This window comes from Alternaria alternata (genome assembly GCF_001642055.1).
Source record: "Alternaria alternata strain SRC1lrK2f unplaced genomic scaffold CC77scaffold_15, whole genome shotgun sequence".
Classification (NCBI taxonomy): Eukaryota; Fungi; Ascomycota; class Dothideomycetes; order Pleosporales; family Pleosporaceae; genus Alternaria; species Alternaria alternata.
The window spans coordinates 371,476-397,486 of record NW_017306204.1 but is presented as its reverse complement, the minus strand read 5'-3'; the positions used below and the strand labels follow the sequence as shown (position 1 = coordinate 397,486).

At 51.0% G+C, this 26,011-nt stretch overlaps 13 protein-coding genes across 13 annotated transcripts; 4 read left to right on the top strand and 9 right to left on the bottom strand.

Annotated features, from left to right (window-relative positions):
* Nucleotides 1–1,002: 1,002 nt before the first annotated feature.
* Nucleotides 1,003–1,870, bottom strand: CC77DRAFT_200406 (hypothetical protein). Its single transcript, XM_018530594.1, has one exon. The coding sequence runs from the start codon at nucleotides 1,703–1,705 to the stop codon at nucleotides 1,133–1,135; it is 573 nt and encodes a 190-aa protein (XP_018383985.1). The 5' UTR covers nucleotides 1,706–1,870; the 3' UTR covers nucleotides 1,003–1,132.
* Nucleotides 1,871–2,690: 820 nt separating this feature from the next.
* Nucleotides 2,691–5,460, bottom strand: CC77DRAFT_1022117 (MFS general substrate transporter). The gene is made up of 3 exons (XM_018525397.1): nucleotides 4,831–5,460; nucleotides 3,826–4,773; nucleotides 2,691–3,772 (listed from the first exon to the last, which is right to left on the bottom strand). Exons 1-3 carry the CDS (start codon nucleotides 5,114–5,116, stop codon nucleotides 3,138–3,140), a joined length of 1,869 nt encoding a protein of 622 aa, XP_018383984.1. The 5' UTR covers nucleotides 5,117–5,460; the 3' UTR covers nucleotides 2,691–3,137.
* Nucleotides 5,461–5,770: 310 nt separating this feature from the next.
* On the bottom strand, nucleotides 5,771–7,871 carry CC77DRAFT_1022116 (thermostable alpha-amylase). Its single transcript, XM_018525396.1, has 2 exons — nucleotides 7,394–7,871; nucleotides 5,771–7,336 (listed from the first exon to the last, which is right to left on the bottom strand). The coding sequence occupies exons 1-2, from the start codon at nucleotides 7,404–7,406 to the stop codon at nucleotides 5,817–5,819; spliced, it is 1,533 nt and encodes a 510-aa protein (XP_018383983.1). The 5' UTR covers nucleotides 7,407–7,871; the 3' UTR covers nucleotides 5,771–5,816.
* A 139-nt stretch (nucleotides 7,872–8,010) lies between these two features.
* CC77DRAFT_1022115 (hypothetical protein) lies at nucleotides 8,011–9,669 on the top strand. Its single transcript, XM_018525395.1, has 3 exons — nucleotides 8,011–8,618; nucleotides 8,806–9,338; nucleotides 9,403–9,669. Exons 1-3 carry the CDS (start codon nucleotides 8,184–8,186, stop codon nucleotides 9,509–9,511), a joined length of 1,077 nt encoding a protein of 358 aa, XP_018383982.1. The 5' UTR covers nucleotides 8,011–8,183; the 3' UTR covers nucleotides 9,512–9,669.
* Nucleotides 9,670–9,730: 61 nt separating this feature from the next.
* Nucleotides 9,731–11,356, bottom strand: CC77DRAFT_1051679 (glutathione transferase). The gene is made up of 4 exons (XM_018527679.1): nucleotides 11,053–11,356; nucleotides 10,655–10,967; nucleotides 10,440–10,503; nucleotides 9,731–10,386 (listed from the first exon to the last, which is right to left on the bottom strand). Exons 1-4 carry the CDS (start codon nucleotides 11,088–11,090, stop codon nucleotides 10,022–10,024), a joined length of 780 nt encoding a protein of 259 aa, XP_018383981.1. The 5' UTR covers nucleotides 11,091–11,356; the 3' UTR covers nucleotides 9,731–10,021.
* Nucleotides 11,357–11,725: 369 nt separating this feature from the next.
* On the top strand, nucleotides 11,726–12,250 carry CC77DRAFT_1063203 (hypothetical protein; the record flags this gene model as incomplete). The annotated part of the gene is made up of 4 exons (XM_018528609.1): nucleotides 11,726–11,747; nucleotides 11,801–11,836; nucleotides 11,987–12,102; nucleotides 12,197–12,250. The coding sequence occupies 4 exons, from the start codon at nucleotides 11,726–11,728 to the stop codon at nucleotides 12,248–12,250; spliced, it is 228 nt and encodes a 75-aa protein (XP_018383980.1).
* A 289-nt stretch (nucleotides 12,251–12,539) lies between these two features.
* On the bottom strand, nucleotides 12,540–13,739 carry CC77DRAFT_1032646 (RmlC-like cupin; the record flags this gene model as incomplete). Its single annotated transcript, XM_018526755.1, has 2 exons — nucleotides 12,540–12,565; nucleotides 12,899–13,739. The coding sequence occupies 2 exons, from the start codon at nucleotides 13,737–13,739 to the stop codon at nucleotides 12,540–12,542; spliced, it is 867 nt and encodes a 288-aa protein (XP_018383979.1).
* Nucleotides 13,740–15,126: 1,387 nt separating this feature from the next.
* CC77DRAFT_1022113 (hypothetical protein) lies at nucleotides 15,127–18,191 on the bottom strand. Its single transcript, XM_018525394.1, has 3 exons — nucleotides 16,979–18,191; nucleotides 16,729–16,926; nucleotides 15,127–16,681 (listed from the first exon to the last, which is right to left on the bottom strand). The coding sequence occupies exons 1-3, from the start codon at nucleotides 17,928–17,930 to the stop codon at nucleotides 15,450–15,452; spliced, it is 2,382 nt and encodes a 793-aa protein (XP_018383978.1). The 5' UTR covers nucleotides 17,931–18,191; the 3' UTR covers nucleotides 15,127–15,449.
* Nucleotides 18,192–18,593: 402 nt separating this feature from the next.
* CC77DRAFT_1022109 (mitochondrial carrier) lies at nucleotides 18,594–20,385 on the bottom strand. The gene is made up of 3 exons (XM_018525393.1): nucleotides 19,905–20,385; nucleotides 19,366–19,785; nucleotides 18,594–19,312 (listed from the first exon to the last, which is right to left on the bottom strand). The coding sequence occupies exons 1-3, from the start codon at nucleotides 20,078–20,080 to the stop codon at nucleotides 18,922–18,924; spliced, it is 987 nt and encodes a 328-aa protein (XP_018383977.1). The 5' UTR covers nucleotides 20,081–20,385; the 3' UTR covers nucleotides 18,594–18,921.
* Nucleotides 20,032–20,436, top strand: CC77DRAFT_199975 (hypothetical protein). The gene has a single exon (XM_018530592.1). It carries the CDS (start codon nucleotides 20,173–20,175, stop codon nucleotides 20,380–20,382), a length of 210 nt encoding a protein of 69 aa, XP_018383976.1. The 5' UTR covers nucleotides 20,032–20,172; the 3' UTR covers nucleotides 20,383–20,436.
* On the bottom strand, nucleotides 20,432–21,381 carry CC77DRAFT_1022108 (hypothetical protein). Its single transcript, XM_018525392.1, has one exon. The coding sequence runs from the start codon at nucleotides 21,352–21,354 to the stop codon at nucleotides 20,491–20,493; it is 864 nt and encodes a 287-aa protein (XP_018383975.1). The 5' UTR covers nucleotides 21,355–21,381; the 3' UTR covers nucleotides 20,432–20,490.
* A 936-nt stretch (nucleotides 21,382–22,317) lies between these two features.
* Nucleotides 22,318–23,411, top strand: CC77DRAFT_199892 (hypothetical protein). The gene has a single exon (XM_018530591.1). The coding sequence runs from the start codon at nucleotides 22,457–22,459 to the stop codon at nucleotides 23,225–23,227; it is 771 nt and encodes a 256-aa protein (XP_018383974.1). The 5' UTR covers nucleotides 22,318–22,456; the 3' UTR covers nucleotides 23,228–23,411.
* A 90-nt stretch (nucleotides 23,412–23,501) lies between these two features.
* Nucleotides 23,502–25,906, bottom strand: CC77DRAFT_1041924 (hypothetical protein). Its single transcript, XM_018527252.1, has 2 exons — nucleotides 24,527–25,906; nucleotides 23,502–24,480 (listed from the first exon to the last, which is right to left on the bottom strand). The coding sequence occupies exons 1-2, from the start codon at nucleotides 25,734–25,736 to the stop codon at nucleotides 23,816–23,818; spliced, it is 1,875 nt and encodes a 624-aa protein (XP_018383973.1). The 5' UTR covers nucleotides 25,737–25,906; the 3' UTR covers nucleotides 23,502–23,815.
* Between the last annotated feature and the right edge of the window lie 105 nt (nucleotides 25,907–26,011).

The window sequence follows — 26,011 nt, the reverse complement described above, 5'->3', positions numbered from 1 at the left end:
TACACAAACAGACCGTCTTCGTGAAACATAATCGGGAAAGCGAGTGTGAGTGTATTGAGTAGGCTTCCTTAAGACCATGACAAACCCCGTCAACCATAACGTTACTTCGATAGCAATATGGAAAACAAATGAAACACCGCGAGCGCTCTTCTCTCACACCTATCGTAGCTCCTGCCGTCGCTCCCCGTCTTCGCGTCAGGCACTCATGTAAGCAACTCCGTTTGGCGCTATGCCATATTCTCCAGTCGATTGAGCAGGCGTAGCAACCACATCCGGGGTTGTGGGTAATGGCACGGCGCTAGTGATCATGGTACCAGGCGTAGTTGAAGGACCTGAAGTGAAGTTAGCATACAGGCTATTCTGGACGAAAGCAACCAGATCACACACTAGATAGCACAGCGCTAATTGGAGATGGTGTCGGTGCAGCGTTGGATGAAGTGTACTGGATATTCATGGTTCCTGGTACCGACGGAAGAGGCGGGCTGGGATCATAGACTTCTACTGTAGAGCTTCCCGCCGGAGTAGAGGTTGCAGGGTAAACGGTAGAGTCTGTGTGATGTCAGATGTGCTGAGTCATATCTATACCTGGTGGGTGGGTAGACGAACCTAATGTATTGGAGATGTAGATACTGCTTTCCATTGCATAAGTAGTGGCGTTGCTATGCGGCATGTACTCTGTTCCATGAGCTGGTGATCTAGTATATCCTGTCGAGATTGGTATGTAGGCTGTTGGTGTCGTGCCTGTTGCATACGTATTGTGCGATACTTGTGCTCCTTGGAGAGTGAGCGAAGCGGTAGGATAGGGCGCTACGGATACAGTCGCGTAGTTGGAGGGATACGGTATAGGGGTGTCTGCAAAGACGTCAGTCATCCATATACAAAGGAAGCTTGTCACGAAGATCGAGAAGAGCAATGAACGAGACGACAGTCATACTGAAAGTGCTTGAAACCACAGGGCCATGTCCCCCAACATGGGATACACTGATGCTTGTAATAGGTGTTATAGAAGAATACCCTGATATAGCCGGGATCTCTGGAGGTGGTACAGTCGGTTCAGTGGGGCGAATCATGGTACTGCTCAACACGATCGGGCTCGGCGAAGGGTTTGTAGGATAGCCTGTCATCATGTTAGCTATTGGAAGTTGACGTTATCATGGTTCCCTTGACCATATATCGTGCTACCATCGCTTATAGGATAACGACCAGTTTGCAAGGCGAGTGACGCGATGCTCGAGCCAACGACTGTCACTGTCGCAGTCGAAGAAGTGGCACACGGCGTACTCGAAGTCTGAAGACCTATATCAGATGACCTGGCCATGGTTGTCGGATAAGAATATCCAGAACCATGGCTCTCTGAAGGGTAGTGGTTTTGGTCACCACCTTTGTAGACATCTGACGCAGGGACTGAATCATGATGGCCTCTGGGAATGACGAGAGCGGATGTGAAAGCGCTGGTGAGCACAACTCCAAGGAGTGACGTCTTAGAGAACCAAAGTTCCATGGCGTAGATCGTGCTGCGGTGACTATGGATCTGGGCTGAGTGATGGAAATGTGTTTTGATCAGAGAATGAAGGACATGCAGGAGTTGCTCGAGATTAGACTCGGACATTGAGTGCCATACATATACCTCTGTAGACTGGAGGGCGTCAAGACGCCTCATTGTACAGTCGCGCCGGAATCTGCAAACTTGTAACATTAGACCCATTCGTCCCTACACCATCCCCCTGTATGATTGGCTAGCGGAAGGATCGTTCTGTGGCAACGTTCACTCCCATAGCATCGTGAAGGAGGCGTACTTATAACCGCCCCAAATCGGGTCCGGTTGGTCACACGGGGACTGAGGCACAGGTTTGAAATTGTACTGGTGGCCCCAAACAAAGACCATGAATGCGACCATGATGGTGGCGTGTAGGAACATACTCGTTTTCGACGTAAGGGGTGATTCTGAAGTACCTTAGGTATCTGATTGGGGTTTTGGATTGAGTCAAAAGTTGTCAGGCGCCACGATTGTGCATGTAACAACTAATCTGGTCTGATGGAGCAAGATGGATTGATGCACATGAGCCTGCTCGATTGCACTTGGTTATTGCCCTTTCTGGGGTTTGAGGGGCTTTTTTGTGTCAAGCCAGGCCTTTCCGGTATCTCAGCTTCCTTCGGAACCAAGAGCGTTTCTCGAATGTGTCTTGAGTCCTTCTGGGGGCAGAACATGCCATGACCAGAGGAGTCTCGCTGGAGCCAGACCTACTTACTACATGCAAGCCTCTTCTAGACGTTAGCGATATTCAATAAAACAAGGGGAAATGTAATCTTGCTTCGATGTCAAGTCTTTTTCAAATTGCTCTTCTTTCAGCGAAGTGGTATACGTGTAGATTGCGGCGTCCCTGTGTACCTTGCTACTCATGAACCCATGCCTGGCACTCACCGCAGCACGTCATGAGGCAAGGCAACTTGACCCATCTAGAGCAAATGATTACGCGTACTTTCTGGAGCCTGCGAACAGCCATGATAGCTTCGATGTCATTGCTGACAGTGGTAGGAGAACGTCGGATGATCTGGAAGGTGGTCGGTCACCGAAAGCTGTAGAAGAGTGGGGCCGCAGAGCCCCACACTGGCGCAAAGACGGATGGATGTATTCTGAGCGGCTCTGCCTTGAGAAGATGCAATATTCAGCTTCATACCTAATTCCTCATATTCTGAGCATCAAACTTGATTTGACAATTATTTCCTCAATTTGAACTAGATACAGTCTTGTGATAGAAATGACCACAGAAAACAGAAATATCTCGCAACTTCTACAGATTGCAATCTAGTCTGCATGGTTTCGCAGTCCGTCGCTGAACAAACAACAAGATACATGATAATCCGAAAACTCCATGCGCGCAACGCTCGCTCGAGGGTGACTATTAGTGATAATGACAATCTGCTGACGATGGGTTGGGACATGCTGTGATAACTTGAGAATAGCCGCTTGCAAGACATTGATAACTTTTGAAAATAGCGTGAATGAGAAAAGACGGAAGCGTCATCCGATGATGGCCGTGCCTGGATCGTACTCGTAACAAGGGTATCGAAGTAGTCTAATCGTTTTCGACCAAGGAAACTGGAGAAAATAAGGGGGCTGTGTCGCGTCATGGTTGTCAGACCTCCCATGGCTGTCGCTGACGGTTGACTGTGCCGTAGGACCTTGGCTCGTCTTCCTCAAGAAGACTCTCCATGATGGATCCGACATCAGTGTTGGTAACTGTGATTGCATCTTCCTCGTCCAGCCTCTTCCGCATACGGTAAACCTGTACCGTAACATAAGTGACAAGCGACGTGCCGATGACAAACGCCGCACCAGCCAGAAAGATGTTTACTGGAATGGGATTACCATGGAAAGTGCCTTTCGTCAAGGCGTCAATTGCAGTCTGCGACAGATTGACCAACCCAGACGTGCAGATGATAGTTCCGTATACACGTCCAAAAGTAGCGAAACCAAAGACCTTGGTCGCGTAGTCCGACATGGCTGAGTAGTAGAGCGGACGCAGGAAGACGAACAGGATGACGTTGACATATCCGGCCCAAAGTGCACAAATGGAACCGATGATTCCGATAGCGGAGGTCATGAAGACAATGATAAGGAGGACGCCGGGCGTGCTGACGTTGTCGAGTAGAGCACCAAGGAATGGGGTAGCGATAACTCCAGCGAGGGGCAAAGCAACGTCGAAGAAATCGTTGACCTTTTCGGCTAACTTTACAGACCCAAGCATGTAGGTGTACTGTTCACGGATAGCTTTTCATGGTGTCAGCATCTGTTCTCCATCGTAGTCCAAGGAGTCTACTTACTTGCGATTTGATAATTCATACGCACCATCTGAATGACAGTCAACAGGGTGAGCAGTATGAACCAGGGCGTCAGCATCTGATCTTTGGCAGACTTGTTGTGCAAGGCACCCCAGACACCGGAGTTTTCGAGCCTTTGCTCCGCCTTCTCCTCGCGAATCTTACGTGCTGCTTCGTTGCCGACCAGCTCGTCGAGTTTGCTCAATCGCTCCTTACGACGCGTACTACGGGCTTTTCTTCGCTTCCACATCTCGTTGTCAGGAAGCTCGTCGTCGGAAGAATGGACATCTCGCATGGCATCTTCAGCCCTCTGGATCTTCATTTCAAGCTGCGCCTCAGTTTTGTAGTTCTCGGTCGGTAAGAAGGTCAGTTGCGCGATGACAATTGCTGCCGGGACGACGAGATAGACTAGAAAGAAGGTCTGAGGCTTGAAGTTCCTGTCGCTAGCATCGTAGATAAGCCTGTAGAAGAGGAAAACTGCTGCCGATGCATCGAATGCGCCGGTGACAAGCGCGACGATGCTACCCGCATACTTGGGGAAGGCGTTAGCAATCTGGAAAGAAGGCAGGAAGACAAATGTGCCTCCGAGGGCGAGGAAGAAGTTTCCAATTGTATATCCGTCAAAATGCTCGATCTGAAAAGCGAGACTCATTAGGATACTTCCAACCGCCAGACAGAAAGAACCGAGAAGGAAGCAAAGCTTGGGCCCATAGCGATCAAGCAAGGTGCCGACTGGTAAAGCAGAAACATTTGCCGTCGTTGACGCGAGCGAAAAGAAGAAGTTCAATCGGAGATCTTGCTCGAAGCAAACTTCAACATCGGCATCCACCTCCTCGGGTGTGCACAAATTTCTGAAAACGCCTTCCTTGATAAGAATCGGCTTCAAAGCTGCAAATCCGAAGACGATACCGCTAGCGAACCAACACGCGAGAACCGTTGCGATGACCTGTGCTGCAACCGAGCGTTAGTGATTGGGAACCGATTGTGGTAGAATGCTGCCAAACTTACCAATACGTTTGCCTGTCGGCACCTTGTACGGCGTCAAGCCTCCAGGTTCCTCACCCGCCACGGGCTCATCAGGGTGCGGTATTACATCGTAACTAATAACCCTCCTCACACTCTTTCCCGGGGCGCTCAAGAAGCCAGCTCCCGATATCGCGCTCTCAAGAGAAAGCCGACGTTCCGCAGCATCCTGTCGGCTAAGCTGGCGGTCGACAGGCGGTAAGAACAAATCTACCAACGCCTCCTCGCGATCAGTGCCCTCTTGCTGTGTAACATGCTGAATCAGCGACATGGGAGGTCTGCAATTGGGCGCTCGTTGTTCAAACGCAGAGCAGAATAGGTGTCTTAGAAAGAGAATCAAAGGGGTCGTGAAGGGTTCGGCTCGTCGAGGGCGACAGAAGCTAGAAAAGCGGGAGGGCGGAGTTAAATTGATGCGCGCCCTGACACGAGACCCACGATCTAGACATAGCGATCGCGGGGGTCACATGGTCACATGCGACACGCTCCCGGCTTCATGGAGCCGTTGAACATGTTGTATAAACGTCAGTAAACGCTCTGCAACCACGACAGTCGAGTACACTGCAGAGCGGGTACGCTGCATATTCGCTTACTAGAGAAACGCCGCGAAACGTCTAAAATGGTCGGTGTTGTTGCGATTGATTGGTCGTGCCGCGGTACTAAGTCGGCAACGAAATCGCCGATCTCCCCATCCACTTTCCTGCAGGTTCCATGAGTTGCAACCTTGGAACCCGGCGCACAGGGTCTCGATAAGGAAAAAGCAAGTAATTCGACCTCTGAGATGTTACACCGCAACTTCGACAGATAACTTTTTCATCACTGGCATGTCAACTCCCCAGGTTTTGCCTAACAATCGAGGCTTACCCTGAGGGCACCTAGGTATACAATACAATTCGTCTCATTGCCAACTGAAGGAAAAAGACAATGTAAATTCTCCGGGCGCATTATCGCAAGCCTTAATCTGTCGTCTATATCTATTCTTTGTGGTATACATTCGCATCGAAGTTTGTGGGAAACCGGTCCCGTCCTTCAGCATCGCTCCGTACCCAAACCGCAACGCTGGTGCCGGGACACTTGAACAGCCCGTACCCCTCGCTGTCGATCTCGACCTCGCCTTCCTCCCACCCAAGAATATCATTCCACTTCTCACCAGCATGCATCTCGCCAACAGCCATCTTAATCTCCCCAGGACCTGCGTTGCTCATCACACACGCTAGACCCGCTTTCTTGTCCCATGTTCCACGGCGCACAAATCCGATGCAGTTGGCTTCGTTGAAATAATCTTCTTGAGTTCCGTACGCGAAGAGCTTTCGTGCGAGGATAAGATCGGCGAGCTTTCCGCCGCATGAAGCGGGGGTCTCATGTGGTTCAGAGAGTCCGTAGAGGTCGCCATAGAAAGGACACGGGTAACCCTCCTGCCTCAGCAGAATGAGAGCATAGGCGAGAGGCTTGAAGAAACCCTCGATCTTGGTCTCCATGACTTGACCTGGCTGTGTATCGTGGTTTGTTACGACTGTAACAGCATCTATGGGTCGCATTTGAACGAGTGTGTTATCATAGACCTTTCTAAGGTCTCCCGACTCGGTGGTGGAGATTGACCCAAAGTTGTTCAAGAGAGGCGAGTCGTAAAGAGCGAACTCGTGGTTCATGCCTTCAAGCCAGTCGCTCATCTCTTTGACATCGCCTGACCAGAATTCACCGACCACAAAGATATCGTCTCCGCACTGTTCACGCAAGTTCTTGATCCACTCGTTGGTAAACCTCGAGCTGAAATGCTGGACAGCGTCCAACCGGAAGCCCTTCAAGCCGAGTTCTTTTGTGATCCACACTCCCCAGTTCTTTACATCTTCTTGAACCTCGGGGTGTGAGTAATCGACGTCGGCGAACATCATATAATCAGCATTGCCTTGCTCGTCGTCGACAGATTGAGACCAGCCTTTGTTATCGCCAAGAATCTTGTAGATGGCTTTCTTCTCATTGGCTTGATCCCAGTCTGTGCCTGAGAAATGCTCCCAGTGATATTTCATCTTGGAATACTGTTCGCCGCGGCCTGGGAAATCGAAGCCTAGCCAACCCTCAATCTCGTAAGCGTCAGAGGTCTCCTTGGTCCTGTCATTTTGATCAACTTCAACAACGCGACACTTCTCCGTCCTATCGGCACCAGCTTTATGGTTCAGTACAGCATCCCAGTACAAGCCTACGCCGTGCTCTTTGGCGACCTTGGTGAGTTCGAGCAGTTCGTCCTTGGTACCCCATTTGGTGCCTTTGGCGCCTTTCTGATCAAACTCGCCGAGGTCGTATAGATCATAGATGTCGTAGCCAACGCCCTTGGGGTTGGCAGCTTTGCAGCCAGGGGGTAGCCAGATGTTGTCGATACCGATGGCTTTCAGCTTGGGAAGCTGCTCGGCCAACCGTTTCCAGTGTTTGTGGTCGTCTGGGACATTCCATTCGAATCCTTGAAAAAGAGTACCATTCTCTGGTGTCGGCTTTTGTTCTGCAAAGCTGTTAGACTCGGGAGGCTAAGAACAAAGAAGAAGTGGGCAAGACTAACCTTCGGAGCCCATGATGGATTGCCAAGAAATGTGTTCCAAGTTCTTGAATTTGCCCTCTAAAGACTGCGGAGGATATGGGAGGCAAGTTTATTCTTCACAGGTGGTTGAGCGAGCAAAGTCTTCACTGGTACCATGGCCAAATATAAAGATAGCATTACCGCTGATAGCGCGTAACGAATCCTGCGTTGGTCGGAACTTAACAGGTTTGTCTATCATGTTCCCTGCGTTTGCGTTGGCAAGCGAGCTACGAAGTAAGGGCGCACGGGTGGTGAAAGGGTCTGGAAGCGGGTGGGGGCGACGCGGGGCGGCGCTGTTCCAGTTCAACAAAGTGCGCCGGTGACGTCAACTGGGGCTCAGCAATCACTCCGCGGCCTTGATACTGCGAAGGTCCGTCGTTGAGATAGTAAACAGAAAAAGACAGACAATCGAATCATATCACGTGCACTCGAAAAAATCCCGAAGTCTACAATTGACGGCGTTAGTGGGATGCGAGATTCTGCAGGAAGATCGTCGCTGTTGTGACAGCCGGGTGAATGGCGCTAAGCTCATCAAGGTAAGGCGCTCTTCGAATAGCGTATCCCAACTGCGTGATGCATCTTGATGATTGGTACACTACACACAATTCTACATCGTGAAAGCAGGTCTCATACTGAGGCACGGCAATTTCACAAGTGTGTTCTCACCATTCTTTCCATGCCAAGCCGAAACGCTGTGTTGCTGCCTAATCGCGTACTTGTTACGACCTTCTCAGTAATTAACTCACGCTATACTGCCTCGCTGACTTCTCCCATGGACAGAGCGCTTGGCAGTCAAGAAAAAGGGAAAGCGCGCACCGCACGCGCTGACTTCCACAACACCCTCAAGCGCAAGATTTCGACTTCACCACCCGCATCAACATCAACAGACTCAACCTCCTCATCTTCAAGGACGGAGCCGCGAGGAACTCGGCGAAACTACGAGCAATACAATACTCGCCCCACCCCTGATTCAGTAAATAAACGTTTGCAAATGGATTTTAGCAGAGCTCTAAAGGGCGAACAGGCGTCCGCTCAAGACAAGAGCCAGCTGATCGTTCGCTTCTACGACCCTGATATATACGCCAAGGATGCACTTGGCCGCCAGCTCCACCAGATACTAGCGTGGCCAGACCAACGGCTAGAATCTTCTCACAACTACATTCAGATGCTCTTTCCGCTGCCAGAAGGCTCTCCGTTCAATATGGAAGTAAGTTGCCCTCCGTGCAGGAAAAGACACTATGCAAACATACACTTGTTATATTCTGCAATCATCGTAAGGAAAAGTATAGTGAATCGGTTCTGGGGCACAGTTTCCAGTCCGAGGGTATACGGCGAGAGAAAGAGCCCCTTTCGTATGTCCATTTGACTTGGGCAGCATGCTGACCATGATACAGGCCCCAATCATCAATCTTGAAGTAATGCAGGCGTTTCGTTCCCGGAGTGAGCTACGACAGGAACTAAGACGAAGCTTTGAGCGTATGCTTAGCTTCTATGGTTTCAAGGAGTCTAGCAAGTCCGAAGAAGAGTTGCAGAGAGAGAAAGATTCAGCCCCTGGGGCAGATAAATCGGTTGCCTCCACGTCTTCGTTCCCACCAGGCGCCCATACGAATATCTCCGCGTCCAAGCTGCTCCCATACCACATCGTTCGCACACCTGGTTTCCGGAAGAAGTTTGCCAACTGGGCCGTTCAATTCGATCACAACCATCTTCGTATCACGCGTATCCTCCGCTCGCTACGTGTCTTGAGTCTACAGAAAGAGTACAAGGCCTTTTTTGCTGCACTCGAACGCGCATACAATGACCCCATGATTAGCATTAGTGCCAAGAGCATGGGTTTCTGGAGGCTAGCTGTTGAAAGTCCCTTGCACTTGGCGCCTGACGGCAAGAAGTGCAAGTGGCTAAATGACTGGGAGAAGGAGCAAGAGAGGTGAGTCATGGATGCACAAAATGCATATGAGACATATACTGACTTCATACCTTCACTCTCATAGCATGAAACTGGTGGATGAAAAGAGACTGAGAGATGAGCAGCACGGTGCGCAGGAGACAGAGTCGATCAAGATCGACAACGACCTGAAAAAGTCTGATGATGACGTATAAGGCTCGCGTATAGTTTAAACGCTACTTTGGCTGAGATGATTATAGACTGTTTGGGTGTATCACTCTGTACATCTCTAGCAGCCATTAGGCGTCCTCGAGCTACCTACTATGATAGACTCCGTAGTAGTTCTACTATAGACTAAGCACGTTAGGTTCACTTTTCTGTAAAAGTCGCAGCTAACATGTGCAATAGACACATGTTTGAGTTAGGTGTTTTTTGGAGTTATTTTTTGTTCTAAATTACATTAACAGGGACGCCGAAGTTGAGACGACAGTTTAGCAGCAAAATTGTGTTCCGTTTGAGGAAGCGGATCTTGTTGAGTACGCGCTTGATGAAACTGTTCCGTAGGAAAAGGCGAACAAGCACTTTGTGGAGTAGGCGGGAAGGGCTACTGCGTCGGAGTCGAAGAGTGAAGACAAGATCGAGGATGAATCGACGGATGAAAAGGATATTGATCGGAAACGGGAGTACTTGTCTTGGGTATACATGTCTTCAGGTTAATTGCTCATCTACAACTTTGCGTCACTGAATGGAACGAACTTCTCTCCACTAGCCTCTTCGACCCTCTTCGCAGCACTCTTGTATGCATCCCTCTTCTGTAACCTCCTCATGTACTCATACAACTTGGGGTAACTCGTCTCACTCAACGGCATTCTCTGCGTCGCACCCTCAAGCCCGAAATGAATCATGATATCCGCAGCGGTGAGCTTGTCGCTGCAAAAGAACTCGCCCTTGCTAGGTGACTTGATGAGGTAGTCCTCAAGGAAGTCAAAATGCGTCTTCAGCTCTGGGTCGACGAAGCCAGAGTCGACCTTGGAGGCGACACCGTTGGTAATGGGCTTGAGGAAGAAGGGCACAGGGGCGTTTTTGATGCCTGGGATTGTTGATTAGTGAAATGGCGTTGAGATCAGAGCAGGGGTGGCTTACTTCCGGTGACTAGTGCCAATATCAGGATGGTAAAGAGACTACCCTCAGTGTAGTCCATCAGGAACTGTATTAGCGTCAGTTTCTTAGTCTCTCCACGGTTGGTTTCGATTAGAAGAAATCCGTGCCACACAAGCTGATTGGCTAGCTTTCGCGCTTATTTCCTTGAACATGTATATCTTCCTTCTTACGCCAAAAGTGACAAGAGCATGTCTTACCTTGTATCTCATCCACTCCTCGGTCTCGGCACCTAATACACCCTCCTGTCCCTCAGGGTAACGCGCTGGCATCAACTGCTTCCCAAAGTGGTCACAAATGTACTCCATGATCGTCGCGCTTTCAACAATGACGATATCCTTGTCGGAGTTTGCTGGCCTGATGGTAATGGCGGGCGATTTGCCCAGAGGGTGGACGGCCTTCAGGTCGGGGCCCGCGCGCTTGTTCTCATCGCGCTTGTAGACGGCGATGTCGTACTCCAGACCAAGCTCTTCGAGCAGCCATACAACGCGTTGGCCACGGGATTTGTTCAGCCTATGCGGTGGATGATTAGTCGTGATTACTGGGATGACGATGGCGCAATGCGGTGGAGTCAAGCGGCTGTCACACGGCCACTTACCAATGAACGGTGATCTTTGCTCCCTGCTGGTTCGACATGCTTACAACGGTTTTCGACAACGTTATAGATGATATATACAGTAAAGAAGAACGTTTTTGTCAACTGAAAATGAAGGGTCAAATACGACCGAGGCTCTTTGACGAATTTATCGAAGGCCGTCACAAGCTTCGGCGTCCAGCCAGTCGGTGGTTGGCTGGTTGCGCTGCCCGCTCCGGCGTATCGTGGCTTAGTGTCGGCTGGCCGACGCTCCGAAGTATCAATGAGAAGCAGGAATTCGACCTCCCGTTTAGCATATGCAGTACCTATACGATTCTTGATGGTGTGTAAGACGCGAGGAACCGGGTAGTAATGTGGATAGATATCTGGCGCATGATGAGAGAGTTGGCCGTCTCAGTAGCTTGGGCGTCAGGTACGACCTCATCGGAGGGTGCATGAAGACATTTATTATCATAGGGATTCAGAATTTCAGTAGCAATCTTAGAATATCTACTCATGTGTTTTACGGTACCTATGATAGTTGTACGTGATGCTACAGTGAAGCGCCAAGACCTAGCGGCACTTGCCGCAGCTCCGACGACCTCATTGCGCGCACCTCGTCAACCTTACGATCACCAACTGCGCAACCCTACCACACGCGCAAAAGTCCGCAAACATGCAGCCAACTTTCCGCAGAATGGCGGGCCACAACCACGGCAGTACGTATCGCCACTCTACAAAGCATTGGGGCGCAATGGCTAACAGCACGCAGTGATCCACGCGGATCCCGCCATTATCAAATGGGCCAGTACGTTCACCACCGACCCCGCCGCACACAGCCCTCCATGATACCGCAGACAGTGGTGCAATTGTTGGAAGATCATATCCCACAGCGCAAGGGAGACGATACAGCAGGCAGAGGAGAGAACAGGCAATATAGGGTACTGACGAGGAATAGACATGACCACCAACCGCCACAAGTACTTCCGCTGGACGAAGCGAACAGCTTGGCTCTCGTTCGCCTACGTTATGCTGGTGCCGGCTATGCTGGGTACGGCTGGATACATGACCGAGGTGAGTTTGGATGAACATGGATGAGAGGGGAGTGACGTACAAGAGGCGCGGTACACGGAGAGCAGATAAGAATATCGCTGACAAGTTGATTCAGGGCAAGTGGGAGATGCGCGGCAAGCGGAGGGGCGACCTCATCTCCGAGTTCTAGATATGGAAAGCGGAGGACGAAGGAGCGGAGCGAATGAGGCCGTGTACATATGGAAATACCATTGCATCACCAACGTCACTTAGCATCTCCCTACTGATCTAGCGCGAGTGAACTAAGATGCAGTTCCCCTGCGCTCTTCTTTACATATGTCTCATTATCACCGCCATCTGCAACCTTGGTGTCCCACCACGGGACTATCAACTCTCAGGTCTTTCGAGTCCAAGATAGCTAAGTGTTATGCATAAATGCGATGCAGTGACCGAGATGGAAACTCGAAGACGCAAGCTCCCTAAATATTGTAACCTGCACGCGAACCTATCGTGAAGGTATGCCGCCATTTATCCTTTTTCAGCAGAATGATTGAGAGTACAACTGGTAATTCTGCGTTACACCGTTGTTGTAGGTACAGCTCTGAGGAAGTTCTTGTGTTCTGAATTGTTGCAGGTACCACTGTCTCTAATTTGAATGCTATGTTAAAGTTCGTCTAACGAGTGTCTATATACAAAGGAAAGCGCAGTCTAAATCCCGAACTCCACCGCCCACTCCGAAACGAACGGCCTCGTCATCCTAACCGTCTACAGCATCTGGTGCACATTCAATCTCTCAACCGACACTAGGTGCACCAAGTTCTTCAACCTTAATACCCACTCGTGGAGGACGGGTAAGCACTTGAAGAGGCCGACGGAGACACCCCACCAGCCTCATAAGGGATCCCACACCTCTTCGCGCAGCTCTCCACAATTGCCGTAAAGTCACTGGTAAGCTCAGGCCTCAAACCAGCAACCTGCTCCGGCGTCAAAAACTCACTATAGCCCGCACTCGCTTCAAGAACCTCGTCTGGGGTACCCGAAAAGAAACCTCGAGCTGCTTCAACGCGTCCAGGGTCATTGATATCGAAGCCAGCAACGAATACAGCTGGCTCGCACTCTGGATTGAACTGCCAATGAATGAGGCCCTTGGGGAAAAGCATGCCTGTGTAGTTGGACAACGTGGTTTCAATCTGTTGGTATGGACCACGCACCGGTGGTGCGCCACCCACTACGTTGCCAAATCCGCTGTCGTTTTCAAGAAGGAGGGCACCGACCAGTGTACCTTGGACTACTGTCAAGAACTCATTGGCGCGTGGGTGCCAGTGTGGCGTGTTTAGACCACATGCGTTAACGAAGCCCACGGCTGCTGCTAGGCCTGTGGAACCAAGCGCAGGGAAATTATTGATAGTGGACAGGTAGATTGAACCGGCTGTTGGCGGAAGGACGGTGTTGTTGAGAAACTGAAAGGTGTCGTTACTGGCGTTGGGAGGGTTGGGGAAGAGAATTGCTTCGCGAGCGGATTCGGACTGAGCAAGAAGGAGCTCGTTGCGTTGGGTCGTTAGTTGGGCAGCGGTGAGGATGTTGACTGTGCTTGGGTTGATCTCGCGTTTGGTAATGGAGACGGGGTTGGCTGTCGCGAGGGTTACCAGCAGGGCCTTGAGGAGGAGAAGGGGGTGCATGGTTGCTGGTAAGTGGCTGGGTAAATCAATTGATCTATTGCTAGAGAAGATGAGGAGCGTGGTGAGAAGTTCATAGCAGGGTGTTCATGTGCCTTATATGCTTCTGCATGAGTTGACGGCAACAAAACTGAGTATCCCGCTCACGCCCATTCTTTCTCTAGTCGTTGTACTCGCCCACTCCACTCAAGCCACATTTGATCACAAGATTCATCAACATGGTGAGTTTTTATTCATGTGGCGTTGAAAAGAATGCTTGACACGGCAACTTTCCAGACTCTTTAGAGGTGCTCATGCTCACGATCATGGCAGAGACATCATCAGGACAACTATATATGCCTAGTTCTGTGCAAAATAGACGAATGGTGTTGGTAGTCGAGATGGTGGTGTGGGGAGTATGGACGCCTACATGACAGTGAGAATCAATAAGCGCTGAATGCCTTGATGAGCTTAAGGGCAGCTGTTGGGATTTACGTTAATGGGATTTTGACTCGTGAACATGATGAAGCGATTGGATGGACTCATGGATGTGAATGCAGGTTCAACCACGAATTACCAGTACGTTGTGCAAGATCTTCAACAGCAACGATGCCAGCAGTAAGCCTTTGGCTTTCGTTACCTAAAGTCATAAGGCTCTCGCAAGGGAACGTGTCCTTCCCTAACCTCGTAAAGATCACTCCCTCTAGTCCCTTATAGCGAGTGCACGTTGAATCAAGCCTAAAAGATGGCGTTATACATGACGTTTCTCCAGCGGTGAGCTCAGTCCCATCTGCTCTGACGGCAAGAACTTTGGTTTAGAATACCGATGCTCTAAAGGCTACATTCCGTATCAACATTTGGAAAACCAGAGCTCTAGTCGTAAGCCGATTTTCATACTCCATGTGACCCACAATCCAGAAGGGTGTCGTTGAGTAACCAAAAGCCATCAAAGTCCTCGGCGCCTTCCGATCAAGTACACCTACATGAGGTCGTCTTTCGTATGTAACATGTCTACGTACGCGAATTAGGTCCTATGCTCATGATCCAGCCTGACTTCTTGACGCGCAAATCACGCAAATCATTGTAAGCAAGCCGTATGTCTTGGCCATGTCCTCAGGCTTACGCGCCACACCGCCCTAGCCTGTGTATTAGCGTATCAAAGCCACTATTACGGGCTTCCCTCATGGTCTGCATGCCATTCGCGTATGTTGTTTCTTGTGGCGGTGTTGGTTTTATGGTTTGCAACGACTGTGCGCAGTCATGATCTGGATCACGCGAACTATGCTCGATTATTAACCCAGTAATAACTGCAATACGTAGGCTTCTCGGCCGAATTTTTTATTCAAGTGCGTCACTGAGCACCTCGCACGGACTTGTAGTGGTGTCGTACGTGAGCTGTCCACAGGCACATGGGTAGAGACTGAGATGCTAATTAGCCATACAATATTTTGCAAGCGAAAGCATCAGGTTTGGTAACATTAGCAAAAATGCCAATCGATCCATATTGGGCAGGAACAAAAATCAAAAACATACAACAGCGGGGATTCGCCAGTGGTCACCCACCTGACTACTAATCCGCCGGTATCTTGCTTAACTAGGGCTGAGCGAACGGGAAGCCGTGATCTCAAGATCCTATGGTCGTATGTGAAAGAATTGGAAGCGTGATACAATCATATTCGTCAGTCAAGTGTTGGTGCGCAAGCTTTTCGACCGCCATACTATACGATCCTGTACCTAGCCACTTCCCAAAAAGCCTCTCGACGAATTTCGTATCCGTTGGGATGTGAACGCCTCGATCTTTGCTGCGCATAGCACGACTTGCATCCTCTTCCCTTCGGCATCGCTCTCAATGGGTTCGACGCGAATGCGCCAGTGCGCGCGTTTGATCGTCCACTCTTCCTCATCACCCTCGTTAGCGCTGTTAGAATGACCAGCCCATATCCAGTCGTCTCCCTTGCCCGTGTGGCGGATGCCAATATGGTCAGTACCACCAAAGGAAAGCTCTGCTGGTGATCCATCGACTTCTAGAGCACAATCTTTATCAAATCGTACGCGGACACGCCGTTCGCTGACGCCCGAATTGGCGGGACTGACGGGTTGCGCTGCCACTCCACCACCAGATTGCACATACATTAGGCCAAGGGGCTGTGTAGCCGGCAAGCCCATCTTGGAAGCTATGACAGAGAAAAGTGAGGTCACTCGTGCCAGGGTTGAGTTATGGAAAGTTGCTCGGAGTTCGGCTTTGAGCGGAGGCCATGTTGGTGGCGCCTTTGGAAGGTAGAGCTTTGTTGACTCAGATGATGCGATTTCCACGACGAGGATGTTGCTGTTCGCATGGTCATCTGTATATGGTCGTGCATAAGATACATATCCTGGCCTGGAAATTGCACTGCTGCTTGCTGTTGATGGGGCGGGACTTGCAACCTTGCTTATGGATAGAGGATCCGGTGAGACGCCTGCTGATTGTGCTCCCGATATCGACCCCGAGTCTGAGTCGCCGACTTCTCTATCGGGACTGAACGAGATACCAGACTGTCGAATATCTTCAAGACGAATTAGGATCTCCGACTCTTGCCGTTTAAGGTTATACGAGATCTTGCAAGGTATGAGCTTCTGCTCCAAACCTTTGAGATGAAAGTATCGCGCATCCCGCAGAAGACGAGAGCGATGCGCCTCACTTCGTATCTCGACGTTGTAGCCTTGCAGTAGTTGTATCAACTCGCCAAACACCTCTCCGTTTCTACTCGGCACGGACGGAGGCTTGATAGACGGTGGTCGAAGCAGCGCATCGCGGTCCAGTCCCGGGAATGCCTCAGACGGCGTCGAGAAGAAATGTGCAAAGCCAAGCGAAAAGTAGTTGGGGCTATCTCCAGGAGCAGAGAAAAGATCGCGTTGTATCTGAAAAGGCTTTCCTCCGATGTTCACGAAGATGTCAGTGCTGAACAGCTGTTTGGTGAGACGCGGCACTGCTATCATCAGCATTGAATTATGTGACACGCATGGCTGAGCTTACGAGAATAGAACTGCGCATCCGCATATAGCTTTACAAAGTGCTCGCCATCTCGAGGGGTAACATGATAGCCCTGAAGGTGCAGCGCAATGTCGCGAAAGGTATCAGGATCGCGATCGATGTACAGCGTCCTCACGTCGCCAGCTCGACCGCCATTGTCATGCAGTTGCTGGCTGAAGAAATGCGAAAAGTGCGAGGGTGCTCTAGTAGTCTCAGTTGCTAGCCTCTCTTCATGCATTCACCACATGCTTACCATCTGACGCTATAGAGGCTCCCGATAGCCTGAATAGCTCTGATCCTATTTGTATGGGAAACACCTTGCCAGCAGGAAGTATGTCCAGCCCTCCAGGCGACTCAGGCACTCTGCGCGGTGTAGAGACATCGATGACCCTTCCCTGTGGTCCAGTCCCCTTGCTCTGCTCCTTCCGCCTCTCTGGTGCTGTATTCTCTCGCGACGCTGGTTGGGGTAGAGCTTCAGTCGTGGGCGCATGGGTTGCAGTTCGCGTGGTGGACGGTGTACGAGCATCAGCCGGGGCTGGTAGGACTGGCGAGGTTGCTGAGGCGTCGGATGAATGCCGCGACACGTTCTGGCGCTTCGGTGGATTCTCCGTTGTAACGCCACCACTTTGCGGTACAGTCGTACTGAGCTCGGAATTGACCTTCCTTTTCATGCCTGCTTGAATGGATGGTCTCTGCGGCTGCTGTGGTTGGGCTGGCGGAGGCGGAGGAGACAATTGGTTCTGACCTTGCGCAGCGTTCGGCGTCGTAGTAGCGCTCTGGCTTTGGGGGAACGCTTGATACGTCGGTTCTCCCGCAGCGACAGAATGTGGAATACTAAAGTCGTTGATAGGGTTTACTTGGCTTTGGTATTCTTGAACAAGTTCACCCTGGGGCTCGTACTGGTTCGTGAAGTCTGAGAAGTCAATCGCATCCCAGCCTGCAGGCGCAGATGAATTAAAGCCAAAGCCGTTGAAGTGCCCTGGCATCACTTGGTGCTGTTGCGAGTCACCAGCATAGTCACGAAACTCCGTGGGAAAGTCATGACTATGTGTCTGGCTCCTGGCCTCGGCCGTGTTCGCGTTCGCGTTGTGTTCGGCATGGTAGCCGCCGTAGAACTGCTGTGGGTGCTGTTGCGACGCTCCACTTGCTTGGTCAGATGTTCGAAATGCAAAATCGCGAGATGTTGCGCCCGAACGGTCGGACATTGGCTAGCTACAACGAGGATCACTTCGCATTGAGCGATAAGACGCCTCGGTGGAAGCAGGTTTTGATCCGCTCAGAGGAAGGAATTCGTGGGTTGCTGATGAGAAGCTGAGTAAGAGCTCTGGCATGGGTAGCTTTCGGAATCGATACTCGATGCGGTTTGGCACCAACGGCGACTGAGCTGGGACGGCGTGAAAGAGAGTGAGGGGCAGCTAAGCTTCAACTCCAAGCAACGTCGCTGTTTTATGAAGACGTTGTACAAGCTAGTCCACGTGTTTGGGAAATTATACGGGCTGTGAGGCTGAGACTAAGGCTGACATAGCTGGCAGTTGGTAATCGGCGAGCCGACGCGGGATGACCGATGGAAAACTGAAGCTGACGTGAGGTGCTCTGGTTCCAGCAATCAGATCGTCGCGCAGCGCGCTCTGATTGAGCGGCATGCTGCCTTAAACTTCACTTCATCGAGGTAATATCCTGGACGAAGCTGTTGGTTGTTAGAACATGAGACGATCGATGCGATAGCGATTGTTTGTTATTGCGTGCAGTTGACAATTCTGACGTTGCGGCTACGTCCTGGCTGCTACTTTATGAATAGCTCCGGATCCCTAGATCACAAACACTACTTTAAGATCTGAATCATGTAAAGGACATCAATCCTTATCAATTCATTACTATTCCCTCAATTGGATTGGATTTCACAAGTAAAGTGCAGTTCTTGGACATTATGAGTTGGGTCTATTGCAGCATATTTCCTACTCGATCGTACTGTTACATAAAATCGCCGTCTAAGCGAAGCAAGATCTAACTCGAATGACTGCAGATAAACGCAAAACACACAGAAGAAGAAATGTGATATCGTACCAAACCCATACCAGCCATTATGCAAGAAAAGACAGACTTTTATGTGACAAGTCCACCTCGAGAGACCTGCTATCCTGGCTGTCTTGGTATCATCTCCTCCGTCACTCTCTCCCCATCGCACGAGACCAGCGCTTAGTTGGTCTTGGCGATTTCGACACCACCGGTAGCACCAAGAGCCTTCTTGATGTCACCGTAGATGGCGAACTGACCAGCAGTCAGGGTACCAACCATGAAAAGACGAGCACCGATACCACCGAATGAACCACGGAGACCAAGCTCCTTGGCGATCTTGATCAAACGGGAGGTGGTTCCCTCTCCGGGAAGACCCTTGGTCTTGTTAATCCTGGAAAGCATGGTGTCGGCAGGCTGGGAGATGATGGCGGCGGCGAAACCGGCAATGATACCAGAGCCCAAGTTGTAGACGGTCTGCATTCCGTTGGAAGTCTTGCTCTTGTCGACGACGGAGTAGACGGCCTCGTTGACCTTCTCGAAGACGGCGAACTTGGCCATGGTGTAGGGAACCCTATGTGTTGTTAGTCCATGTTGCGTGTTCACCCAGAGAAAATTGCGACGTACTGCTTGAACAGGATAGGTCCGAAACCAGAGTAGAAGGCACCGACACCCTCGTTCTTCAGGATCTTGGAGAATCCACCAACGAGACCGTTGGCGAAGGTTGGGTCACCGACGAGACGGATACGGGTAGCCTCAAGAGGGCAGAGGGCGACATCGGCGAAGAACTCGGCGACGGCAGCAGAGGCGAGGTAGACGGCAGTACGGTTGTTGGCAGCGGTCTCGTAACCGACGAGGTTGATGGACTGCTGCTTGAAGAACTCGTAACCTCCGAACTTGAAGGCACCCTGGAGGAAGTAACCGGCAGCGGTGGGACCGAAACCGGTCCAGACGGCGCCCATACCCTCATTGGCGATGGTCTTCCTGAAGCCACCGATCAGACCGGTGTTGTAGGTGACGGGGTCAAGCTGAATCCTGGTCTTGACGCTGTTGCATGTGTTAGCTTGGCATTCTGTCGTCATTTTGGACATCTGTCAACTGTCGCAAAACTTGTGCGATACAGCCATTGAGGCCTCTCAGGGCCATCGCAGAACGGGACAACGTACACATCGACGGGTGTGAGGGCTCCGTGGGTGACGGAGCAGCAGACGGCACCGGCGAAAGCGAATCGCGAGTACAGGTCAAGGCCAGTGGGAGCGGTAGGGTCAGCGGCCGCGAGCTTAGCCTTCGCGGCATCGACCTTGCTGGAGCCGGTGGCGGTGGGAGGGGGGTTGGTGGCCATTTCGCTGGTATGGATGAGAAGCGAAGGAAGTGGAGTGGAGAGGTTTGGTGGTTGAAGCTGGACAGACGGAGATTACGAGCCCGCGATAGTTGATGAGAAGTTTTGTGCTTGGCGCTGGACCCGTTCTTTCCCGACTCCAATCCGGATACCCGCCCTGTCGCAAATCCTCCATTCACGTCACCGCGATTTGTGCGTGCCCATCGGCTTTCGTAAATCCCGCACCCGAATTCCTTTACCCATATTCTTTTTGGGAGCCCACGAAGTGGCACGTTATTCTAACATCACCCGGGCGAGGCGGCTGACGCTCAGGGGCTCATAGAAAGACAGGACTTCGCATTTTCGAATCCATCGGGATCACATGTCGCTAATCCTCAACAACCGGATTTAACATCCCTATCTCCGACAGACCATCAATCTTCTTTGTCTTCACTTCTCTCTGCAGAAACACCTTCAACTTCCGTCACGCTGCTAGCACTCAACTCATGATCACGATTGATCAAGCAGGCTAGTTCCGTCAAGTCGTCGTGTTTCGTTGTCGCAGCTGCCAACAATTCACTCATTGGTTCCTCCATCCGCTCCAAGTTCACGAGCGTTTGCGTCGCGACCAGATGCGTGTTCAACATACCTTCCAACGTCTCCTCCATTATCCTCGCGGTAACTGGGTCGTTCAGCCGCGCCGTTATTATGCGTTTTCTCTCAGCCTCATCGCGACCTTGGAGGTCAGCGCCGGCGAACTTTACCGTTCGAGATAGAACCAGATTGTGAGTCGTCTTCATATCTTGAACCTTATCTGCAGTTGCTTCCAGAGTAGCCTCCATATCCGGGAAGTGCTTTTCGAGTTTGTCTTTCAGGGTATCATAGTCGTCTGCCTGAGTACATTTGCCAAAGATGTCCTTCCAGGGCGGAGTATCTGGATCGTTCTCCCTTTCAGCGTGTGGCTGCGCCGATTGGAGCACAGCTAACTTCAACAACTCGTCAAGTCCGACCTTTCTTAATTCATTCCGTGCGCGTTGGATCCTAGTCATCAATTTCTGCCTTGTTCTTTCTGCCAATCTCTTGTTGGACACTCTCCATTTAGTCGTGCATCGTCTTACTTCATCCTGATTGTTATCTCGCTCTGCGTCCTCTCTCTGGCTTTTATACGAACGTCTCTGCTTCTCACGATTGAAGCGATTCTTCAGTTGCTCCTGTCCATTCAATGCCTTGAAGATAAGGTACATGCAATCGTCTTTGTTCGCAACCTCAAACTCTTGCTGTTCAACGTGGGCCAACATGATGACAAGCATGTCAAATGGGTTCTGGTTCCTGAAGTTTCTGGTCTCCGGTCGGTATTCATGGATGGCTTTCAGTAAACGCCGTCGAGAAGGTTCCAGAATTCCATTCTGGCCAGTCTTGTCATCGTGGTTGCTATTCTTATCGTCGCTCACAATCGCCAGGACCCTGTCAACAACATTAATCCTCTCCACTAAAGCAGCGGTGAACGCCTGGCGTGTCGTGAGATCGTCATTGTGGCTGTCAGCAATGCGCTTGTTCCAGGCGAGCAGTACTTTCAACACGTCGGCTTCTGACTCTTCAGCTTTTGGTGCTAGTGGTTCCGAACGTAATGGGGCAAGCAGATCTTCGAAGAATTTGTCACGTGGGCCGTTCCCAGTCTTGATCCGCTCGAGGATTGTGGTATCCATGCGTAGCTCATCAGCATGTAGTTCCGCTGTTATTTCTCGGTACCAGTCCCAATTCGAATCTTCGTCAGCATTCAAAAACGGCCCACGTTCTTCCAGACATAGCTCATCAAGTCTAGCTAGGACATCTTCGAGCTCGATTTCTTGCACCAGGCGTTCCTCATCAAATCGATCTGGCAAGAGTTCTGTTCCGTCCCTTTCCCAAGTAAAGTCCTCATCCAAGTGTCTATCTTCGGAGTCATCAGTGTTTGGATTAGCCTGATGCGACCGTTCGCGCAAGCGCAACTGCGCTAAAGCTTTTGACCCACGCAAAGTTCTTGCACTTATGATTGGTGTTTTGGTACCACTGATGACTTCATCATACGCTTCCTGGCGGTTTAACATTTCGATCAAGATAATACTGTCGGAGGTTTCGCTTGCCCAATACCGTGGTTATGGACTAGATACTGAGGCTTTGAACATCACATTTGCCATATTCAATGCAATAGGTATGTGGAATGCCAGAGTCGTGAAATATTGTGCTTTCATGTCAATAGCACAGCAGTCATTGGTTAGGTCGCGACTGCCTACCAAAATACTGCATCACCAAGATACGTCGGATTGGCGAGCTCCAGTAATTTTGGTTTTCTACACCGACCATAGAGCGCAATTCTACCAAGGCATGACTTAGTCGCATCCACGGTTCAGCATAGAGGTAATGTATATTAGCGGACGTCACCATGTTCATTTCTTCATCCCATACAAAGCGCTTCACACTTCAATCCAGACAGCGTCTTCGCGGCACTATACTTGTCACAAAGCCTTTCACGCTACCTTTCACACACCTGTTCACATCACCTTTTACAAACTACCACCCAAAGACGCTGCAGCTGATACTACAATGGCACTCTCCCTAATAGTCCACGCACCCTTCGATATCATACGGCCAAGACAGCCAAGACAGCTACCCAACGAGTTTGAGCTCTCTATCCTGCCATCGGAATTGCATGTAGTCCCCATACCGTTCCCAGCTGCTCACCCTTCAAGAGCAACCTCACCAATGTCGTCCTCAGCCGCCTCGATCGCCTCCACAAACAAGACCCCAGCACACTCGGTATTATCTTACCGTACGTCAGACGCTTCCACTTCGACAAGCTCCAGACCCACGTCATCGGCTTCAACGGACTCCATCTCGTCCCTTTCGACTACACCTGCGCAAAGTGTAGTCTTCAAACCAAATCCAAAGGTCAAAAGTATGGACGCAGGACGGAAAAATACCAATCTCGAAGTACACAACGTTTTCTTACCACGTGCACCCGTTTTGCGACCTCTGGAATCTCCTATGTTGGGTTTGACGAACATGATCCCCGAATTAAGGTTGGATCTGATTGTCTCCACGCCCATGTCATTGCCTGAGACGCCGGTGCTGCGACCGTGGAGTGATGGGGATGGGTTGAAGGCGATTCCGAAATTGAACTTGGATCTTTAGGAACCTCTTCTTCGAGCAGTCGGTCTGGACCGGATTGGAGTTGGGTTGGAATTTTTGTTACACGCTATATGTTGGCACACCGACGCATATTTTCCATAGAATAAAGTAGAACGAACATGAAACCTCACTCGACACTTATCTATCGATGCCTGTGTCAAGCATCTGTATGAGTGCGGCTTCTAGTTTGTGGGTGAATTTAAACCCTTTGCAGTCTTTCAGGTATGCGTTTGATGCTTGTAGAAGATGTGATAGTAGCCTTGCAGATGCCTGACATCTCCATAACTGTCAATATTTAGAGGCTTTCAATCCCTAAGAAGCATGGCCAGTCACTCGAGTCGCAATCTAATAAATAATGCTTGTTATAGGTGATATAGTCGGTCAGCGTTCGGCTACTATAGCCCAAGAATATGATATTTTTGATACAAGTTCCATTCGAAGACGACCAACTGTTCGTCCTCGGCCGATGGATAGTTTTACCCCAGCCCTTGGGGATATGATGCAAGTAAGGTATCGCACAAATTCTGATCCTCATCAGCCCCACAGGCCTCCCGTTAAACGCCAACGCTGATAATGCAAATAATACAAAGCCTAAGCTCTTACTCCAGAAGGAGGTAAAGATTTGTTGACCTCGGGCTTTGTGTCTTTTTCCGTGTTTTTAAGACGCGCCAAGATGACCGTGAGCGTCTTCTTCTCTTTTCCATCATTATCTAGCACGTGAATCAAATCACGGAGCTGGATCCCAGCCCCCGTCTCATTTTGCTCGATTGCGTCGCCGAACTTGCGCTTCCTGCCCAGGAGAGCCTTTTCAGGCGCTTGGACTGCAGGTGTAGCGGTGCCGCTACCACCTGTCGTAACTGCCGGTCGTGGTGTCGAAGCACCTGACGCTGGACCACCGCCTCCACCAGTCATCCAGGAGTACTTCTTCTTCTTGCCGCCAAGCGCCATACTGGCAGTTTCATTGGCTTTGCCGAACACAACAACATCTGACTGGCTTTGCTTCTTGGCGAATGCTAGGGCCTTCTTTGTGACAGGTTCTGGCAGGGGTATGGGAGCAGCTGGTGTATCTGCGGAGGAAGCTGAGGCACCTGCTTGACGCTTTGCACGCTTGCGAAGCCGCTCCTGCTCCCACTTGTAATCATCCTGAACGCGCTTTGTGAGCGCCTGAGCAACATGGTTGACGTTTTGGTACGTTCGCTGAGGAGTTGGCGGTGCTTCGCTGGGAGGGGTTGGCAGCCGTCCTGCATTGGGAACACCTAAACCAGTTAGCAATTATATGGGGAAAGACCACTTAAGACATACCCTTGCTTGCTGTCGCTGTAGGGCTGACAGCGCTGTCCGGTGCCTCCCACGGCGTCTTCAGGACGTTGACTGGCGGAACCATCTTCTCCTGTGCATTCTCTCCTACAATGGCAAGGTCAAGCATCTGGGGTGGAATAATGCCATGAGAAGTGTTCTGACGGCCTTGACACAAAGCGAAAGAGTCTTCGACCACGGTACGTATGCGCTCCTCGGCAGCCAGGGAAATTAATGTTAGAATTTCAACAAGCGGAGCGTTCTGGTTTAGTAGACTGGCAGCCTCCAGACCTACAATTTGCTCGCCATTAGCACCAGCTTGAGTAGTACGTGTGATCTCTTGCTGGCCTTTGTCTGGAATTTTATCAAACAGACCATCTACATTTATCTGAATACCGTGCTCGTACCCACGCTTTGCGATGCGATGCCTGAGAACGCTCGCTTGTAGAAACGGGTCGTTGAGTGGCTGTTGGGCAGACTCGTTCAGAATTCTAGCGGCTTGTTCGTGTTTCCTGATGAATTCGGCTTCGTGCTGCTCCTTGGTCATTTCCTGACTGAGCGCACCAGTCCCCTGGAACGCGCCATGGCTTGACTGCTGGCTCCAGTTGTTGAAGCTAGTGTGCGGTGATGCTGTAGAGCCTGATGCCTGCGAGTTGAAGCTCCTGTAATTGTGCAACAAGTTGTCCTCTTCGGCGCGCAGGTCGATACCAGATCCGGTAAGAACATCGCTGATGTTGTTGACATCCAGATCGCGCGCATTCGCCTTCTCCAGCTCTGAATTATCCGCAGTCTTGCTATACGGGACCTTGGGTGGCGGCATAGAGCCCTGGAGCGCTGGCTGTTGTCCATTCGGATGCTGGTACGGCTGGGGCTGGTGGAATGGCGGAGGCTGCATCGCGGCAGGCGATGTGGGCAGTGAATGGTAGCCGGGCGTCTGCGGGGATGCGGTATACGGCGAGGGCGGAAACGAGGGAGCACCAGGCATACCAAAAGGTGACTGGTATGGTGCGGGTGATGGCGGATTCGGGGACAGGCGCTGACGCTTATTGGGAGGGATGCCACTTCCCATGGTCGGGGACAAGGCGGTCGGGGACTGCTGGTAGTGTTGCGGTGAAAAGGCGCGCTGCTGTTGGTGGTGATTCAGGTTCTGCGTTTGCACGGGCGGCGGAGGCTGCTGGCCCGGCGGAGGGTACTGGTTGTAGTTGGGGTAGGCCATGACGGGCAGCTCGTCCCCTGCGGGGAGTTGCGCAGGTGAAGGTGATTTATCGGCGCGTCATCCGGCGGCGGTGAGTTTCGGGTCGATAGCGCTTGCTTCCGCACGTGTTTTTCGGCAGTCGCGATGGGTCGAGTCGGTGGGCGCGTGGGTAATGTTCTTGTCGCGGTCGATGAAGCGGAAGTTGAATCTGGAATGACGAGCACGGACGGGGTCTTGGCAGTCGCGCGCCAGACAAAGAGAGCCGCAATGGTCGTCCAACGTGCACTCCACTCTCA

Coding starts and splice junctions, on each gene's coding strand:
- CC77DRAFT_200406 (XM_018530594.1), bottom strand. CDS start 1,705: ATGGGTCTAATGTTACAAGTTTGCAGATTCCGGCGCGACTGTACAATG.
- CC77DRAFT_1022117 (XM_018525397.1), bottom strand. CDS start 5,116: ATGTCGCTGATTCAGCATGTTACACAGCAAGAGGGCACTGATCGCGAG. Junction 4,774..4,830: donor GCCGACAGGCAAACGTATTG/GTAAGTTTGGCA, acceptor GCTCGGTTGCAG/CACAGGTCATCGCAACGGTT. Junction 3,773..3,825: donor TATGAATTATCAAATCGCAA/GTAAGTAGACTC, acceptor CACCATGAAAAG/CTATCCGTGAACAGTACACC.
- CC77DRAFT_1022115 (XM_018525395.1), top strand. CDS start 8,184: ATGGACAGAGCGCTTGGCAGTCAAGAAAAAGGGAAAGCGCGCACCGCA. Junction 8,619..8,805: donor GCTCTCCGTTCAATATGGAA/GTAAGTTGCCCT, acceptor ACCATGATACAG/GCCCCAATCATCAATCTTGA. Junction 9,339..9,402: donor TGGGAGAAGGAGCAAGAGAG/GTGAGTCATGGA, acceptor TCACTCTCATAG/CATGAAACTGGTGGATGAAA.
- CC77DRAFT_1051679 (XM_018527679.1), bottom strand. CDS start 11,090: ATGTCGAACCAGCAGGGAGCAAAGATCACCGTTCATTG. Junction 10,968..11,052: donor GCAAAGATCACCGTTCATTG/GTAAGTGGCCGT, acceptor TCCACCGCATAG/GCTGAACAAATCCCGTGGCC. Junction 10,387..10,439: donor ATTGGCACTAGTCACCGGAA/GTAAGCCACCCC, acceptor CAACAATCCCAG/GCATCAAAAACGCCCCTGTG.
- CC77DRAFT_1022113 (XM_018525394.1), bottom strand. CDS start 17,930: ATGTCCGACCGTTCGGGCGCAACATCTCGCGATTTTGCATTTCGAACA. Junction 16,927..16,978: donor AGCCTCTATAGCGTCAGATG/GTAAGCATGTGG, acceptor AGACTACTAGAG/CACCCTCGCACTTTTCGCAT. Junction 16,682..16,728: donor GGATGCGCAGTTCTATTCTC/GTAAGCTCAGCC, acceptor TGATGATAGCAG/TGCCGCGTCTCACCAAACAG.
- CC77DRAFT_1022109 (XM_018525393.1), bottom strand. CDS start 20,080: ATGGCCACCAACCCCCCTCCCACCGCCACCGGCTCCAGCAAGGTCGAT. Junction 19,786..19,904: donor GCCCTCACACCCGTCGATGT/GTACGTTGTCCC, acceptor CACATGCAACAG/CGTCAAGACCAGGATTCAGC. Junction 19,313..19,365: donor GGACCTATCCTGTTCAAGCA/GTACGTCGCAAT, acceptor AACAACACATAG/GGTTCCCTACACCATGGCCA.
- CC77DRAFT_199975 (XM_018530592.1), top strand. CDS start 20,173: ATGAGAAGTTTTGTGCTTGGCGCTGGACCCGTTCTTTCCCGACTCCAA.
- CC77DRAFT_1022108 (XM_018525392.1), bottom strand. CDS start 21,354: ATGTTGGCCCACGTTGAACAGCAAGAGTTTGAGGTTGCGAACAAAGAC.
- CC77DRAFT_199892 (XM_018530591.1), top strand. CDS start 22,457: ATGTATATTAGCGGACGTCACCATGTTCATTTCTTCATCCCATACAAA.
- CC77DRAFT_1041924 (XM_018527252.1), bottom strand. CDS start 25,736: ATGGCCTACCCCAACTACAACCAGTACCCTCCGCCGGGCCAGCAGCCT. Junction 24,481..24,526: donor TACAGCGACAGCAAGCAAGG/GTATGTCTTAAG, acceptor TAACTGGTTTAG/GTGTTCCCAATGCAGGACGG.